This window comes from Terrapene carolina, unplaced genomic scaffold, assembly GCF_002925995.2.
Source record: "Terrapene carolina triunguis isolate 2854851 unplaced genomic scaffold, T_m_triunguis-2.0 Scaffold132, whole genome shotgun sequence".
Taxonomy (NCBI): domain Eukaryota; kingdom Metazoa; phylum Chordata; order Testudines; family Emydidae; genus Terrapene; species Terrapene triunguis.
Window position 1 is genome coordinate 4330621 of NW_020664483.1, and position 19366 is coordinate 4349986.

Genomic DNA, 19366 nt, shown 5'->3' on the forward strand with positions numbered 1-19366 from the left:
CTGCCCCAAAGAGCTTACAAAGTAAAACAATAAAAAGGTGAGGGAAAGAGATACAAGGTATAAGCAAAATGGTCAGAGTGATCACTTGGAAGATCATATTTCTCTTGTCCTGTTGGTTATATTTACAGAATACATGTTCATATAATAAGAGATGAAGTTTTGGGGGGACTTGCAAGTTACTCAGTTGATCCCAAAACTTGTGGTTTCACTACCACTCATGGGTAATACAGCCATAACAAACTCATCCCCAAAAAAATTGTACAATGCCACCACAGATTCTCAATATCTAATCCCACACTTCAGAAATTCATTAATTTCAAAGTTAGGCTGCTCATGTGTATTTCCTCACAAAACGCAGACACTAAAAAACAAGGAAGTAACAAGTCAAGACAACATTCACACCCAATACAACAACCTCCAAGCATCAGCCTGTTACCATCATGACACCCAGCTCAGCACACTAAACACCTTCTCCAATATGTTGACATTCAATTACACTGCTACCCTCAGTACTTGCATCAAAGAATGAGAAGTCTCGCTGTGATGCACAATATTCACTCCAATCTTCTAACAACAAACACAATTTTAGAATTACAGTTCCGGGCCAATAGGAGCTGCGGAGTTGGCGTTCGGGGCGGAGGCAGCGCATGGAGACCCCTTCCCTGAGGGGCTGCAGGGACGTGCAGGCCGCTTCTGGGAGTGGCACGGAATGTGGGTGCAGGCTCTGGGCTGGGGGTTGGGATGCAGGAGGAGGTGAGGGGTGTGGGTTCTGACCAGACAGCACCTACCTCGGGTGGCTCCCGAAAGCAACCAGCACATCCCTCTGGCAGCATCTCCTAGGCGGGGGGACCTAGAGATCTCTGCGCACTGCTCCCACAGCTCCCAATGGCCGCAGTTCCCAGCCAATGGTATCTGTGGAGTTGGCGCTTGGGGTGGAGGCAGCACACGGAGACCCTTAGCCCCGCCCTAGGGGCTGCAGGGACATGCTGGCCGCTTCCAGGAGCGACGCAGAGCTAGGGCATGTAGGAAGCCTGTTCCCCGGCGTGCTGGGAAGGAGGGAGAGGAGTTATGGGGAGGGAGGGGGCCCGCGGACCCCCTGGAGTACCCTCGGAGGACCCCCAGGGGTCCGTGCACCCCAGTTTGAGAAACGCTGCTTTAATACAATGATACTACAAAAACATGTGCAGCATTAAACTCAGTCTGCTAGCAAAACGGGAATTAGAAATAACAAGATAGATACAGTTAAACTACAACTTCACAGCAGATTCAGCTGGAAAGCAGCTGTGTTTCAATATCCCACGTGACAAAGAAGGGTTCTGCAGACTATGCTTAGAATTTGAATCTTGGACTCTGCTTTGCGGTGCAAAATTTGATGGGTATAGGTTATCTGCGTCAATAATAATACAGGAAAAATGGAGGTTTGAAAGCATTCAAGGAGGTAAACTATCTATGAAAGGTAAACCCCTAGCAGCCTGTCTGTCTTGTGAAGGTAAGAAATAGCTCTATAAAGTTATCTTGTACATAACAGATGTTGGCTGTCTTGCTTAGTACTTCCATCTGCATTTTATTAAAGTTTCAAAATAAGGTAAGTATGTTCAAAAAGGAATTATTGGGTATGGTGTGATAGAGGCCAAACATACTAAAAGAGTTGAAAAAGCAGACAAGAGGTCTGATTCTCATTTACACTATTGCTCCTTCTTCTGACACCAGTGTTACATTCCGATACAAGCATTGCCCTTCTGTTAAGGGGTAGCAAATCAGCCTCAGTCAAGGAAAAAAATCACTGACTCCCAGTCTGAGTATATTTGATGTGTAACTTCTTTTCTTTATACATATGCACCAGTCCTGGAACAGAGGTGGTCAAACAGCATGCAAGGCAATCCAACCTTTCAGGAATCTCAGCCTAACTCCAGTGCCCAGTTCTCAGGAAACATCTGTCTCTCATGAACTGGCTCTAACCAGAGAGCAACTCCCCTGTTGCTCACAGAGCTCATGCTCTAAGGGCCACTCACTGCCTCAACACAGAACTTTGCATAACAAAAACTGACTACAACAAAGCACGACTTCCCAAAACTGAACACTTGCTCACATGGTGGATCTGTCTACACAGCTGCTGGGAGCGAGTCTTGCAGCCTAGGTCAACTAAAAAAGCGTACTAAAAAAGCAATATGGACATTCCAGCTCAGGCTCCGAAGCTTACCCACCCATCTCTAAGGAAAGCGCCAGCTGAGCCCGAATGTCAAAGCAATGTCTACATGGCTATTTTTAGTGCTCCAGCATGAGGCTGTTGACCCGGGCTGTGAGACTGGCTCCCAGCAGCTGTGTACACATACCCTACATTTAACAGAAACACCTGGTGACACCTGCCATAACAAGTGTGCCTCCTTGTGCTGGGTCATTGAGAAAACATCTGTCAGAAGAGGGAGTAGCTCAGAAGAAAACATGTTTACTTTCTGTCTTGGGGAATCCTGAAGCAGCAGGTTCATCTTCAATGTTTGAGATGTTGAAGGAAGATCTGAATTGATATATCTCTTGTTCAAGTACAACCCTAATTTCACAGAGAAAGATACAGACTGTCCTGAAAAATATACAGTGTAAGTCCCCAATCCTGCAAAGACTTAAGTACAAGCCTAACTTTACACACAAGGAATAGTTTCATTATAGTCAATGGAACTACTGCCTGTGTGTAAAGTTAAGCACATGCTTAGGTATTTGCAGGATCAGGGCCTAAAACATAACCTTAATCTAATGCCAATTTATCACAACGAAATAAAGAAATAATGCCACAAAATACCAGGCAGAGTGATGCAAAACAAAATAAAGTACATATAACTGGATAAATTACAAATGTTAATTTGTTCATATTAGGCATAAGAAGTATCATGCAGGTGGCTGCTCAGTATACCTTGCAGATTAACAATGTTATAAAATTAACATTTTTTTATAACCCTTGTGATTCATTCAAGCAGCCGTCCCAGTCCCAAAACTACACGAGGGAGAGGCTGTGATTCCAACATAAAAAGTAGGTTTTTGAAATAATATTTTAAGAGAGATATCTGTAATGCCAGCTAACAACATTTGTCAGCATACATGTAAATTAAACATCTCTACTGTACAAGTCAGATCTATTCCAGAACTGCATGCTTGCCAACAGAGCCCAGCGGTTGCTGGAACATATCTGATAGTTATTCATTGTCATGGGTGTTACATTGACCTGATTTTTCACTGAGCCTCTGAAGCTTTGTGCTCATGTTTCGGATGCCAAGCATAAACTGTTGAAAACCAACAAGCCAAGAAAAATTCTATTGTCCATCAGGTCAGGACAACCCAAAACTAGTTCCAGAAAAGTGACAATTAACTGCTGCATGCCAGACAAGCTGCTCCTCTGCACTTAGCAATACTGAGAGCATGGACTGATGGGTGCAGTCCATTTCAAGGCTGGAAATGAAAGCTCACCCTTACCTTAGTTTACTTTTAAACACCTCTGGATGCAAAAAAGAAAGCTGATTTGCTCATTTAGTCCTCTCTTTTCCTAAACTCCTCTGTGACAGCTCAGTCAGACCCCATCCTGCACTTTGGCCTGGTCCACACTAACCCCCGACTTCGGACTACGTTAATAACGTAGCTGAATTCGAAGTACCTTAGTCCGAACTTACCGTGGGTCCAGACGCGGCAGGCAGGCTCCCCCGTCGATGCCGCGTACTCATCTCGCCGAGCTGGAGTACCGGCATCGACGGCGAGCACTTCCGGGCACTTTCTAGACAAGACGCGATAAATCGATCCCAGAAGATCAATTGCCTGCCGCCGAACCAGGAAGTAAGTGTAGACCTACCCTTTGAGAAGACAAAATGACCAACTATATAGTACGTGCACTCTTCCCAAACTACAGTGTTGGGAGTAACTGCTATTTAGAGGCGGGATCAAAAAGAAGACTAAAGAGAGTCCATTATCAAATATTTGTTCACCACGAAGGTACTTACAGACAATGATAACCTCTTAACCTTCGCTTTGTTAAGCTAAATAGATTGAGATCCTTGAGTCTATCACTGTAAGGCCTGTTTTCTAACGCTTCAGTCATTCTCGTGGCTCTTCTCTGAACCCTCTCCAATTTATCACCATCTTTCTTGAATTCTGGGCACCAGAACTGGACACAGTAGTCCAGTAGCAGTCGCAACCCTGCCAAATAGAGGTAAAATAACCCCTCTACTCCTACTTGTGTCCCCTGTTTACACATTCAAGGATCGCATTAGCCCTTTTGGCCACAGTGTCACACTGTAAAAAGCAACAGAGGGTCCTGTGGCACCTTTAAGACTAACAGAAGTATTGGGAGCATAAGCTTTCGTGGGTAAAAACCTCACTTCTTCAGATGCAAGTGCACTTGCAGGACCCTCTGTTGCTTTTTACAGATTCAGACTAACACGGCTACCCCTCTGATAAGTGTCACATTGGGAGCTCATGTTCTGCTGATTATCCACCACAACTTCCAAACCTTTTTCAGAGTCACTGCTTCCCAGGATAGAGTCCTCCATCCTGTACGTATGGCCTGCCTTCTTTGTTTCTAGATGTACATATTTATATTTAGCCATATTAAAGTGCATATTGTTTGCTTGTGCCCAGTTTACCAAGAGATCCAGATTGCTCTGTATCAATGACATTTCCTCTTCATTACTACCAATTTGTGTCAGCTGTAAACTTTATCAGTGATGATTTTATGTTTCCTTCCAAAATATTGATAAGAATGTTAAATAGTATAGGGCAAATAATCAATCCGTGTGGGACCCCACCACAAATGTACCAACTTGGTGATGATTCTGTAGGAATGTGTTGCTCCCTAATCATAAGCCTTGAAAAACGGCAAACTGTTCCCTTGGCAATGAGGCGGGAGTGACCTTGTTCTAGCGCCTTTGTTTGGAAAACTTATTGGCAGCCTGACATCACCTTTGCAGCTGGTGTCCATGCGCTCAAAAGATGAGTTTGTAATCTCATGCTCATGTATACTGCCTGTCTTCTAAATGGGCAAGAATGTAACCACTCAGATAAGTTGTAAACAAAGTAAGGAGAAGAATAAAAACCCCCAAAAAAGTTTTCCTGGAAGGCTTTTTGCAGGAGGCTTGTAAAGCTCACTGGCTACCAACAAACCTGGTGTTCTATTTCCTTTCCTGCGTCGTCACCACAGCAGGATTCCCCATTTTAATCCATTTAACGTGTGCCATGACACTAGTGAGGCCTCCGGTGGAGTACTGTTTCCAATTCTGGACAGCACACTTTAGGAAAGCTGTAGACAAATCTCAGAGTGTCCAATGGAGAGCAACAAAAATTATAAAAGGTCTATAAAAGGAAAGGTTAAAAAAATTGGGCATGTTTAGTTTTGAGAAAAGACGGCTGAGATGGGGACCCAATAACAGTCTTCAAGTATGTTAAAGGTTGCTACAAAGAGGATTGATATTAATTGTTTTCCATGTTCACTACAGGTAGGACAAAAAATAATGGGCTTAATCTGTAGCAAGGGAGATTTAGGTTAGGTATTAGGAAAATCTATCTAATTATAAACTCTGGAATAGGCTTCCAAGGGAGAAATCCCCATCACTGAAGGTTTTTAAAAACAGGTTGGACAAACACTTGTCAGGGATGGTCTAGGTTTATTTGGTCCTGCCACAGACCACGGGGCTGAACTTGATGACTTCTCAAGGTCCCTTATAGCCTTGCATTTCTATGATTCTATGTTAATTTTATATTGTTCTATTTTTTTAATCAAAATGTCATGTGGCACCAAGTCAAACACCTTACAGAAGTCTAAGTATACTACATCAGCACTATTAACTTTATCAACCAAACTTGCACTCTTATAAAAAAACGATTGTTGGATATTATCTATTTTCCATAAACCCATGCTGACTGACAATTATATTACCCTCCTTTACACACAGGAAGTCTGTGGAGGAGCGGAGAGTGGAACCCAGGTCTCCTAAGTCTCAGACTAGCACTCTGATCTCTGGGCCATCATTCCTCTAGATGTACTCAGCATCTTGCTCTTGAAGAAGGAACATTTTAAAAACCCAAACTATTCATTTTAGAAAACCAAGACATTTGGAATAATTATATTTTCTTCTCATACAACCAAATGTGAGAGTCAGGTTGTTCTTGAACAAGTGACCTTCCAAATATATTTTCTATTCTGAAAACCAGAGTGAGATCCTAGTTAAGGGATGCAGTGACAGAGATAAAGGGGAAGTTTTTCAAATTTGAGTGCTCAAAATTAGGTGCTTAAATAGGCATTTAGGAACCTAAATAAAAGCGACCTGATTTTCTGAGGTGCTGAGTACTCTCAACTTCCACCGAAGTCTATGAGAGCTTCACTGATCAGCACCTTTGGTAATCAGGACACTTTATATAGGTACCTACAGAGGGATTTAGGAGCCATAGTTAAAGAGGCAGATATTCAAAAGGCACAAAGGGCAGTTAGGCACCAAACTTTTATCGACAGTTAATACGAGTTGGATGCTTAGCTGTCTTGTATGCCTTTGAAAAAAACTCTCCCTCCATAAAGAAGGGTGCCTAAAGTTAGGCTCCTATGTCTTTATTTAGGCTGCTAAATAAGTGACCTGATTTTCAAAGGTGTTGCTCACCCAGAAGGTTCTACTGATGTCAATGGGAGCTACTGAGCAATCGAGCACTCTTGCAAATATGGATTTGGAAGCCCAACTTTAGGTACCTATTTCTGGAAAATTGGACCAAAATCTTCCAGAGGGGATAAAGTCAGTAAACCTGCTATCTGGATTTGATTAATAGACTGTGTAGCAGCTACCCGGAAGCAAAAAAGTTTGAGTAACCCACTGTCTGGGTTACTACAATACAGAGGAAAGTTTAGAGTGCAAGACAGTGGAAACATTTAATACAGTTCAAAGGAGTGATTTCTCACTGGCACAGAGTTTCATAGTACACCTCTACCCTGATATAAAGTGACCCGATATAACACGAATTCGGATATAAAACGGTAAAGCAGCACTCCGGGGGGGCAGGGCTGCGTGCTCCGGCGGATCAAAGCAAGTTCGATATAACACAGTTTCGCCTATAACGCGGTAAGATTTTTTGGTTCCCGAGGACAGCGTTATATTGGGGTAGAGGTGTATTAGACATTTAAATTCATTATCATGAATTAACCCCCAAACAACACTCATTGTATTGCATTTAGTAAAGTTCAATATTCTATGTGTACTTCTGCTATTTAGTTATCAAGTAACAATATCTTGTATAATTTTAAAAGAACATCTGCTGTGTAATCTGGTCTGGTGCTCCCAAAAGTAAAATTAAAGTACTAATCTCAAACCTGTGATTATCTGGCCCCGAGTTTCTCAATTCATAGGGAATAAATGCCTTTATAAAATTCATTAACGTATAGCTATCAAAGGTACCAAGCATAATGAGACTTTTGCAATCATACATTTAAACGAGCAACCACATTTTGAATATTGTTTTAAAAACAATGGGGACTGGGTATACAAGCTCTACACCACTAAGGCCAATACTGTACTAGGACCATTATAGTACTCTAACAGTTACACTTAAGTAAAAATCTCTTCTTGGCCTATGCCATGATAGATCTTACTTAAGAATGTGCATAACTTTAAACATGTGCATAGTCCCACTGAAGTCAAGTACCTCAGTGCATCAGGGCACTACTGAGCAGGGCTGAGTTCCTTTCAGCTGCCTTTCTTAAATTCATCACACTTGTCCTATGAAATCCAGATTTCTGTCAGGAAGCTACTCCAAATCAAGCTCTGCTAACAAAGTCAAGTTTTTTTCCTTCTGTACAATTTGACGGAATTCAAAAGAGTACACCAGGCTTGGTTACACACAGAGAAGAAAATAATTACTTACCTGTAATGTATTTTGTCCGTCTGCCTCTTCTCCCATCCTGGAAAGGAAACATCCCTGCAGACAGTATTACAGCTCCACCTATACCAGGAAGCAAGAAGGCAAAAAAATAAAATAAAAGTCTGCCAGTCACAACTGACACATAGTTTCCTGGTAGGTGGAGTTATAATAATGTCTGCAAGGATGTTGATTCGGAAGGAAGAGGTGGCTGTATGACAAAGTATATTAATTGGTCTTATGAGAGCAGCCTTCTCTAGTCACTAGCAGAAAATAAATGTGTTTTATGAGCACAGTTAGAATAGCACGTTCTGCTTTCTGCCTTCTATTAAACATATTAATGGCATATTCAAAGGCTCCAAACTTTTCCACAATTCTACAGAGTAAACCTCTGTACTCCCACCTTATGACAGACAGCTCTGCAAAATACATGAGTAGCTAGTAATAAAGTTGTGGTTTTAGTAGCTGTAACTGATAAAGAAGGCAACTGTACTGTGTTATTACTGTTTCTTACACAACCTATAAAATAACTTTCAGTGATTGGCAAAACACAATACATTATGAAAATTAAGTCACACAAAATCAAGTAACTTGGCAGAATATTTTTGTGGATTGGTTGGCCTCAAAAGAAAGCTGAAGCAGAATAAGGCTTTAGTTTGCCAAAACTGTCAAGGTGTTTTGGGGACATTTAATCTCCACTATATGCCACATCACAGAAACTGTAGGGATTTTCAGTCAGCACAACAACACATGGCAACTATAAAATTACCAATAAAAGGAAGGCAGTAAATGGGAAATGCCTAGTCTAGAAGAAAGGTGGATACATATCATTAAGCTATCTTCAGCAAGGAACAAGAGATGTGAAGTAGAGCCAAATCACTTCTTTGGTTTCTAGAACCACGGTTAACCATATGGGAAACATATATTATAAATGATAGCTTACATGTATGCAACAGTTGCTGAAACAATAAGGGATTAAATAATCCTTTTCTTCTGGACATAAAAAAAGTGAATCTAAAATCTAGTAAATCAAATATTTATCTTGGCAGTTTGCGTGTTTTGGAAAAAGCCACAACAAAAGTGTGTTTTCAAAGACGCATATAAAAATGGTAAGTATGTGTTTAATAATAATTCCTACTCAATTTGATGTGGTATCCGTTTGCCTAGGCGAGACAGAAATTTGATTATAATTACAAAATTTGATGAAAAAATTATGTGAAAACTTGAATTAACCTTAGTAAGGCTTACTGCTCTCCAGATACTGTAGCTTCATTTCTAATACTGCCAGCTATGCCAAGAATTCCAAGCACAGTAATTAGCAAAAAGCATAGTGGATAAGTAAATGGGAACTGACACAAGGTCAGGCTTGGTCTATATTATAGACTTATTTCAGTATATCTATGGCGTTCAGGGGTGTGGAAAATCCACACCTCTGAGCAACGCAGGTATATCGCCCAAACTCCTGTTGAGACAGCTTCTCCCGTCAATACAGCTACTGACTCTCGAGGAGGTGGGGTACCAATGAGAGAAGCTCTTCCATCGGCATAGGGAGCATCTTCACTAAGCGCTACAGCAGCACCGCTGCACCAGTGCCGATGTAACACTGTATGTGTAGACCAGCCCTCAGACTTAAGGCTGTTTGTGAAACCTTTAGTTATCATTATTTATAATTTGCCAGACTTTGAAACATTTCTGTTATATTTTTTCAAAACTTTAACTTCAGTTTAGTTCCTGGCTTTCCAATATTTGGGGGTTTGTTTTGTTTTTTATAATCACAACTTACTTTTTTAAAGGGATTCTGACAACTTTAAAAAAAAAACTGTCTGAAAATGTCACACTTACCAATGTCAGGCAAGATTCAAGAGCCTATTCCTAAAAGCACTTACACACACACATAATCCCAGGACACTGAGTGGAACCAGTCATGGCCCCAATCCAGCAAACACTTGAACATGTACACGTGTTTAATTTTAACTACACAAGTAATCCCACTGACGTCAATGTGTTTAAGCACATGCTTAAGTCTTTCCGGGACTGGGTCTCGTGTGTGTTTGCAGGACCACAACCTAACATTACTATAATTGAAAGAGCTAGGAAAAACATTGTTTAATTTTGTGCATCTGACTCCATTTGGTACGTAGTCAATTCCACTATTTACTCTGCATAACCAATAAAATCTTGTTTTCTTTGCCTATGCGGGTCGTGTGGGGAGAGAAAAATATTTTAAACACATTTACATGGTAAAAGGAGAGGCTGTAAAATCACAAAACTTTGCAAGAGGACTAAAGGACACATGAAGCTATTTTTAGCTCAGATTTAAGCCTGACTAGATTTCAAATGGATGGTGTTCCTTTATGTAATACATAGGTATCTACAACCTTTGTGGTCTATTAACTATAACTTTTATTGGGAATTTCTTTATAGTTTTATATTTGCATCAAGGAAAAATAGAGCTGCCACTGCTAGATATAACTCTCGATAACCCTGATACCATCAGAGAATTAGCATATTTTGGTTTCATGCCTGGTAGCACTCCAAGTTCAGGCATGGTCATCACACACTTTTTACACTGGGACATCACAGGATGCTGTGAGTCTCCTCAGATATTTCCTCCCACAGAGCCCCCTCCTATAGCTCTTAACACAGGATGGGGTAATGTGGCAATGGGGTATATCTTCTACAGCCTGAATTTGCTCTGTACCATCTCACTTTCATGAAAGCTGTGCACTTGCCACTGCGGCTATAGGTGATATTCTTGTAGCTCTTCCATTCTCACCTCAGGTTTGTTGCTCAGAAATTTGTAAATGAGTTTTCTGTTCTTTTGCTGTGCCGACACTTGGAAAAAGGTGTCACCATGGAACAATTTCCACCCCTCCATTCCCTGATATTAAAACAGAGAACCCTCTGGGATCCTTGAAATTATGCAAGGCAATAAAACCAAAGCCTTCTATGGCATATTTCTGTGCAAGTAGGGACCTTGATCCTGCAATTGTATCCATGCAGACAGATCCCTCCTACAAGTCCCAATGGGTTCTGCCTACATTTGATTTGATTCAAAGCCCATCAAAGTCAACAGGAGTCTTTCCAGGATTGGTGCCTGTGCTCCTTTTGCAAGACCTGGGCATGTGTTTGTATTTTTGGCATTTTATTTACAAATTCCCACACTGGTATTTATAGTTTAACAAATCTAACTAAAAGAGGAAAAGTTTGCTCATTGCTAAGACATGTTCCAAGTTTCAGTTTTTATAGCCAACTTACAAAGCATTTAGCTCCCAGGTCCTAATGTACGTAATGAAAGATACTTGATCTTAGCTAGAGTAAACTGCTTCATATGTACAAAAATCAAGGTCAAATGGCTCATATTATAAAAATTACAGGACCAAAAATATTATATCACCAAGCTACACTTTCCAAAACTGAAACTCACGTCAAATATTGAGTTTTTGATCAAATTCCAATTCCAGTGTATTCACAACTTATAAGATTTTCTCTGGACCCTAATAAAAGCCGTGTACAACAGCAGTGCTCATGACTTGGCACTTGGACAGAGAAATTTTAAATGATATATGGTACCCTGATGTTCCCCAAGCAGCCAAGCAGGTGTGGGCCTTATGAACACACTAAGAATTTTGGCTTCCTTTTTGATAGCTATTTAAAATTTCTAAATCATCTTTTCCATCTTGCATTAACTGCTCTGAACATTGCAAAACATTTTTTTTAAAAATCCCCAACCATTGCTAGAACAGCTTATTATAAAAATTTTACTACTTGGCTATGTCCCACAGTTGCCAACATCTAAACTTTTTCCCAAGAAATTATTGGCCAAATAAACTCAGGGTCAGCAATGCAGCAAGGGCCCAGTCACCAAAAGCAGTGGGTGTTTATTCTCGTGAACTTGATGTTCTTTTTTATAATGATATGTTTATCCCAAACTGAATTCATTTGCTCAAACGGATGAGCCGTTCCACACACACAGAGACAGTCTAATTAATGCCAGTGGAAATATTCATATCGCATTTTGGCCCTCAATCATTATCAGGTCAAACCTAGTACATGACTCAATTATGGAGTACTGTGAATCCTGAGTAAAAGGCTTGATATAGCATTGTTATGTTTGCCCAGGAGCAGATATGAGGCTGAACTGGGACTCAGAGAGGCACAATTTTGTCCTTTGCTCCATGGGGGAATGTAATCCATGCCAGTCCATTACATGACACAAATTACTTCTCCCTATGCACTAGCTCCACTATGTTAGCTGGCTGAGTCCAGGCTCCATCCCACTCAGTACCCAATCTGCCATACCCTTCAGCTCCTGGAAGAACATAAAGCAGTCTCAGGTTGGCCAAGCTGGGATTTCCAGGTCTCTCCATATATTCACCCTTCTAAGCATACAGTTGAATCTGTTATTTTAAGTCTGGCCAAGATGCAGCTTGGGTACTTCGGAACTTTTCTCTAATTGGGTATTTAAATATCTTATATGGCATATGTCCAGAGTCAATCATTAACAGAACAAAGGAAGCAAGAGTTAGCTGAAAGAGGATGTTAGGGATCTTCAGGTAGATGAAGCAAGGTAAGGGAATGTCAGCAAATGTAATGTCATGCATGCAGGGAAAGCCAATGAGACTGTATGTTATTTTTGTGTTGAAATGTATTTTGGCTCTAACACAGAATGAAAAGAACCCCAGAGTTAAATATTTGAACATAGGGACTCTGTGTTGACCAAAAACAAAGTAAAAGTAAAAACAATAATTTCAAATGCAGAAGCAGGGGAATCATTTACAAGTAAGGAAAGACAATTCTTCTCTGCGAAGCACTTGTGAGGTCACATTTAGTGTTGTGCTTAGTCCTAGGCGTTGAGCCAAAAGACTGACATACACATTCTGGAGATGGTGCAAAGGAGAGCAAAAAGAGGTTCTGAAAGGAATGGCCTTGAAAATTGAACAGGCCTCAAACTAGTGTGTGCAGTGCAGACCAAGTCCACAGCTGGTGTCAATTTGCACAGCTCCATTAATGTCATTGAAACTGTACTGATTTACATCTGAGGATCTGGCTCTCAGTATTTAAATAGCTTACAAAATTACACAGGGCAGACCTTTTCTGAATTCAGGGAGATAATCATGGCCCAAGGGCAAAATTGGATATTAAACCTGAACTGGGTATTTAAACACACGTTCTCCAAAGAACCTATTTTTGCAGGGAATTTTGCACTCACCTGTGTTCTGAGGTTTAAGGAAGGAGAGGATTAAGTTCCCTTTCATTACTGCTACCTTGTCCTCCTTCCCATGCCACCCACATTTTTGTCTCACCCACCTGTTATGTCTTGTGTTTTAGACTGTAAGTACCTTGGGGCAGGAACTGTCATTTATTATGTGTTTGTACAGCACCCAGCACAATGGGGCCTGAACCTGGTGCACTGTCTACACTGGTGCTTTACAGCGCTGGAACTTGCTGTGCTCAGGGGGATGTTTTTTCACACCCCTGAGCGAGAAAGTTGCAGCGCTGTAAAGTGCCAGTGTAGACAAGCCCTCAGTTTCAAACAGCATGTTTCCAAACTGCACTCTCCGCATGAAGATCAAAGCAACAGTAAAGTCCATATAAACCAGCATGCAGTCAGAAATGGAGGAATGTGTTCCATATGTCAACAATAAACATTGACGTGAATTTTGATTATGCTATTGTTTAAATGACTAGACACAGAATGCAAAATATTCCTGACCTGCTCCTTAATGGCTCTATAAAGGGCTACATCACAAAAATCCTTTCATGAAAATGCATTAAGAGGATATCACAACTGTTTGTCACTTTACTTAAAGCAAACCATTGTTGAAATAAGATTTAAATATACTATCTTTTCCCCATACTATTGGTTAGATTAAATGAGGGTATCGTTTCAGGGACTCTCTTTGCAAAATCAATGTTCAGTTGTACTTAAAAGTACATGTGCTCAATGTAACAGCACTGAATAATAGATGTGCTTACATGCAAGTACAATGAGGCAGCAGCAAGTTATAGAGTGAAGATCAACTATTTGGACCTGTTTCAGCTCTCATTGACAATGGTGTAAATCAGAAGTAACTCCTTTGAAGTATAAATAAGTGTAAAACTGATGTAAAAGGAGAATCCGACCCCTAATCTAGATCTAATAAAGGTTCTCTTTTCTGCTGTTGTTTCTGCACAAATAATAAGCTGTGAAACCTTGCAAAGTTCACACTGTTCCTTACTTTTGCTTTTATCCTGAGTAATGTCGATATAACACGAATTCGGATATAACGTGGTAAAGCAGTGCTCGGGGGGGGCGGGGGGGAGAAGAAGGTGCTGCGCACTCCGGTGGATCAAAGCAAGTTCGATATAACGCGGTTTCACCTATAACGCGGTAAGATTTTTTGGCTCCCAAGGACAGCGTTATATCGGGGTAGAGGTGTAGTTGAAAGGCTACCCACCAGCACCTGTCTATACTAGCCTTCTTTTCAAATGGCCTTCTCATTTTTGCACTAACTGGTTCAGGTCCATGGATGGATCTAAGGGCTGGTCTACACTTACCGGGTAGTTCGACAGCTGGCAATCGAAGTTCCGGGTTCGATTTATCACGTCTGGTCTGGACGCGATAAATCGAACCAGGAAGTGCTCGCCGTCGACTGCGGTACTCCAGCTCAACGAGAGGAGTACCGCGGAGTCGACGGGGAGCCTGCCTGCCGCGTGTGGACCGCGTCTGAACCGCGGTAAGTTCGAAGTAAGGTATGTCGAATTCAGCTACGTTATTCACGTAGCTGAATTTGCGTACCTTACTTCGACTTGGGGGGTAAGTGTAGACCAAGCCTAAGAGTGGGAGAATTAGCATAGGTAGACAACCTGCATTTTAACCACTGTTTTGTCTAGAACTGCTGTGTGTGGGATTAGATTACACTGTAGTTGTAACACAAGACACCAGTGGCTGCATTAGTGCTCCCACCATTGCTACCACTGATAGAGCTGACTCAATGGTAGAAAGAATAGGAACTTTTAAGGCTAAGAAGTCTAGGGTAGACACAACCTTAGAGTGAGATTCACTTTCGATGCAAACTAGGACCCTTCCAACCCATTTCAGCTCTGTGGTCAGGCTACAAAGGGGGGGGGGGGGAGAAGGGGAAGAGCAGGGGTGGCCGACCTGAGCCTGACAAGGAGCCAGAATTTACCAATGTACATTGCCAAAGAGCCACAATAATACGTAAGCAACCTCTCATCAGCTCCTCCCCCGCTCCCAGTGCCTCCTGCCCACCACCGATCAGCATCTCTCCCTCCCTCCCTGCACCTCCTGATCAGCTGTTTTGTGGCGTGCAGGAGGCTCTGGGGGGCTGGGGGAGGAGCAAGGGCACGGCAGGCTCAGGGGAGGGGACGGGAAGGGGTGGAGTGGGGACAGCGCCTGTGACAGAGCCAGGGGTTGAGCTGTGAGCACCCCCCCGCCCCCCCAGCACACTGGAAAGTTGGCGCCATCCCCGGAGTCAGTGCCTATACAAGGAGCCACATATTAACTTCTGAAGAGCTGCATGTGGCTCCAGAGCCACAGGTTGGCCATCCCTGGTATAAACAAACAGTCTCTTTCAGCACTGATATTCTGTTGTGTACAAGAGCACCGTTTCAATAGCAACTGTATTGCTTAATGACAGGTTTCAGAGTGGTAGCCGTGTTAGTCTGTATCAGCAAAAACAACGTCCCAATTTGGCAGCGATTTTTAAGCAGTCCACTAATTCTCATGTTCAAAGATATGACCAATATGAAATGTCCAATGTTCTTTGCTTAGACTTGAATATTTACTCTGCCATTCCAAACTCTTGTGTTTTTACAAGCACTTTTAGAGGCTATTTTTAAATGCTAGATTACTTTGCTCCACAACATATGTGGGTTACTGACTCACTGACCTATCAGGGATGCTTTCCATTTCCAGGCGAGACACCCTAGCTGGGTTCCCATTTCCATCCTTATCGTCTGGGTCAGGAGACACAAAGAATGCTGCAGAAAGATCACGTTTAGGCCCTAGAGAAGGAACTACCGTCTCTCACTCAACAATGATCCTCAGATCAATACATTTCGTAGAATACCAATACCAGTCCAATTCTCCTCATCCTGAAAGACTACGGCTGCAACCCAGGGCCTGAAGGGATGTTAAAAATAATAGTATGTGTGGGGGGAATCCTCAGAACACCACCACCATGGGACATGGAAGATCCTTAGGGGGGAAAGGAGGTGGGTATTTAGCTGTACAAATCCACCAGTTCATTTCACAATGATCATATCAAAAGCTGGTTGCAAATTTTTCATCTAAACATTTTTAGATGAAAAATGGCTGTATCACCAAAGCAAAACTTTTCACAGAAAAAGTTTGTTTTTTCTTGAAGCTTTCCAATGAAAAGCCAGAAATTGATTTTCTTTTGGTAACAAAAGAAAGAGTTGGGTTGCTTTAAATTGAAAATTTTTGAGTTTTTATTTCAGTTTTTGATAAAACCAGAAAACTTTCTTGAGAAATTTGGGGGGGGGGGGGAGAGGGAGTAATTGACATTTTTGACCAGCTCTCCTCACAACCTCGTATATAATCTCTTATTAGTTTATTAAATGTGAACAAATTGCCAGATAGATTCCCAGCAAAATTATGATGAGAACATTGAGAGCTATAAATATAGAATCTTCGATGAGTGGATTCAGGGGAAGTTGCAAGATTTAAGGATTTTGATCTACATAACTGTTCCTCCATATTTTGAGAAAAGTCAATATTCATTTCCCACCAATACTAATCTTGGTAAGCATTTAGTTTTATTTTTAAATTAATATAAAAGATAAATCAATGCATTTAGCAACACCTTTTGTTAGTGATATCAAATGCAGTCTGTATTTAATAGTGTACAGCTAAAGAGGACTGTTCCAAATCAGAAATTCAATTCAGAAAGAAATATGGCCCATTTTTCTTGCTTAGTTATGTGATTGAGAGAGAGACACGGTAGTGAGGTAATATATTTTTACTGAACCAACAAATGGTTACCTCACCTACCCTGTCTCGTATGCTGGGACCAACCTGGCTGCTACAACGACAACACTACAAATAACATGTTATTAATAGACGTTTCTAGCTAGTACAGTCCTAACTGCCCATATAATCAAGTAACATTCAAAAAGTCTGTCCCAAATAGAGTCTACTATTTAAGAAACAATTAAATTCTCTCAAAGTTAACAGATCTTACATATTAAAGAAGTGGTTGTGTTTTCTCAGTCCAGGTTTACACTAGGAGCACTTTCCTGGTATAGCTATGCAATATATACTTTTGTCCCCTGTTAAGGAGCAAGGGCTTTTTAGGCACTCAGATACTACAGTGATGCATGCAGTATACAAAACCTAGAATAGACTTGAATAGTATTGGCAAAGTGCCCCTAGCATGGACGAAGCTTATACTAGCAAAATGTGTTTTTCCTGGCATAGCTTATTCCAGTGCCCTACCCCTAACTACCAAGTGAAATAAATTATACCAGTATAACTCTACACCAGGGGCTTTGGCCTGCACAGCTATATTGGCCAGGGATCATCCTTACTAACATAGCTATGCTGGCAAAAGTTTGTACTGTAGGCCTGGAATTCCCCACTCAATGATCTTCCACAGAATGATCAGAGCCCCCTTGTGCTACACACCATATGCTAGAAGATGGTCCCTGCCCCAAGGAGCTCATAATCTACACATCGGACAGGATGCAACAGGTGGGCAAAACAGGTAAGTGGAGGCTGGCTGAGTTGAGAGAATGAGGTAACAATAAAAAACAAAATTTTGCAGAAAATCAGAAGTCAAAGTTCTCAACCTGCCTAGCCAATCCCAGATGGGAGCAATTTGTAAATATCATAGTATAGGTAGTTTTAAGGAAAGATTTAAAAGATGGGGGGGGTGTACACCCGTTCCATTTTGAAAGAGACTAACAGTCACTGGAACAGACTACTGGACCAAGTTTATCATTTGTATTGCTGTAGCTCCAACAGACCCAGTTAGGATCAGGACTCCATTGTGCTAGGCACTGTACAAACACATAGTAAGACACAGTCCCTGCCCCAAAGAGTTTATGATTTAAGTTAAGACAAAGTGACAAGTATGCATGACCAACAACAGAAGGCAAACTAAGGTGAGAACGTGATAATCAATGTCAGTTACACCTGCAACCTGGTTGTTGTGAATCCTTTTAAAGTAGTGTGTTTTTTGTATAGGGTGAGGATCTGCCTCTTAAAACTACTAAAGAGAAAATCAACCAAGAAATTTTCCTCACATATAACCACTAGTAACTGAGCGTGAGACCCACAAAAGGAGACTAGCCAATAAAGGAGAGTGACAAGATAATTTAAAGGGAGGCTAAAAATAAGACTTCATAAGAATTCTAATATTTTTGCGTGGCATTGCTCATAAGAACAACTTCCTATTCAGTTTTTCGGGATACCTATACGAGTCTTACTGATCACCATATATGGGGTCAGGAAAAAACTTCCCCCCCAGGTCAATGCCCCCATAGCAATGACCTTCCTCAGCAGTGTATGGGTGCGGGTCACTTGCCAGGACCAGCAAGGTGTATCTCAGTCATGTCCTTGCCATTGTGGGGGCCTTGCATACCAGGCATGGGTCCATCCTGTTCCCTACCTAGGGCACAGGACAGTCTAGTCTCGGGTTGGCTGTAATAGTCTGGTCCCATTTCGGTTGCTGAGGTTACCTGCCACACACACAGGAGGTCAGACTAGAGGAGCTGGTGGCTCCCTTCTGGCCTTGAACTCTAGTCCCTGGGACAAAGGGTGGGAGTTTCAAAAGCAGCTGAGCCATTTAAGAGCTCCAGACTGGCTCCTACATCACCTAGATGGGTTTGAAAATCCCTCCCCAAAACAGGCCCAGATTCGCCTCCCAGCCGGCGCAGCGCAAACCCAGAGCGGCCCCCACGGGCGCCCGCCAGGCCCCTGAGAGGAGCCGGCCCCATCGCCAGGGGCCCAGCCCATGCCCCAGCGCTTGGAGGGGGGACCCCCAGGGCAAGGGGGAGCGCTGGGGACCATCGCTCGGCCCGGGCCCCGCAGAGACTCAGCCCAGCCCCTCTTCCCACTGCGCCCCCTGCCCCCCACGCGTGTCCGCGCAGCCCGCGGCCCTTACCTTGCTCGGCCTCCTGCCCACAGCGGCGGGAGCAGCCCGGCGCTGCCCGCTCGCCGAGCGGCCGGGCGGGGAGGGAGGAGCCGGGGCTTTGTGTGGCCGCGCCGGCCAGGCTCCCTCGCCTCACCCCCTCCCCACTCCCGAGGGCCGGCCGGCCGGCGAACCCCCTGGGGCAGGGCGCCTGCGCCGAGCCCCCTCAACTGCCCCCCGGGAGGGCGGGGCAGAAGGGTCCGGCAGGGGGCAGGGGCTGGGCTTCGCTGCGGCCATTTGCCGTCCCGCCTACTGCGGGAGCTGGGCAGCCGCGGGGGAGGGACAGTCCTGACCGCGAGGGGACGGGGGGGAGTTGAGGGGTAGGGATTGGGGGG

The 19366-nt window shown here is 42.8% G+C and overlaps 1 protein-coding gene across 2 annotated transcripts in view; it reads right to left on the reverse strand.

Moving 5' to 3' along the window:
• Positions 1–19081, reverse strand: part of RIN2 (Ras and Rab interactor 2) — a 113781-nt gene extending 94700 nt beyond the window's left edge. The window contains exons 1-2 of one of the 2 annotated variants that reach the window (XM_026653198.2): positions 19005–19081; positions 7879–7956 (exon numbers count right to left, since the gene is read on the reverse strand). In XM_026653198.2, the coding sequence (XP_026508983.1) occupies positions 7879–7914 (36 nt within the window). In that variant the 5' untranslated portion in view covers positions 7915–7956; positions 19005–19081. The remainder of the gene's footprint in view (positions 1–7878; positions 7957–19004) is intronic. The other variant, XM_029911908.1, reaches the window with a different exon arrangement.
• Positions 19082–19366: the final 285 nt, after the last annotated feature.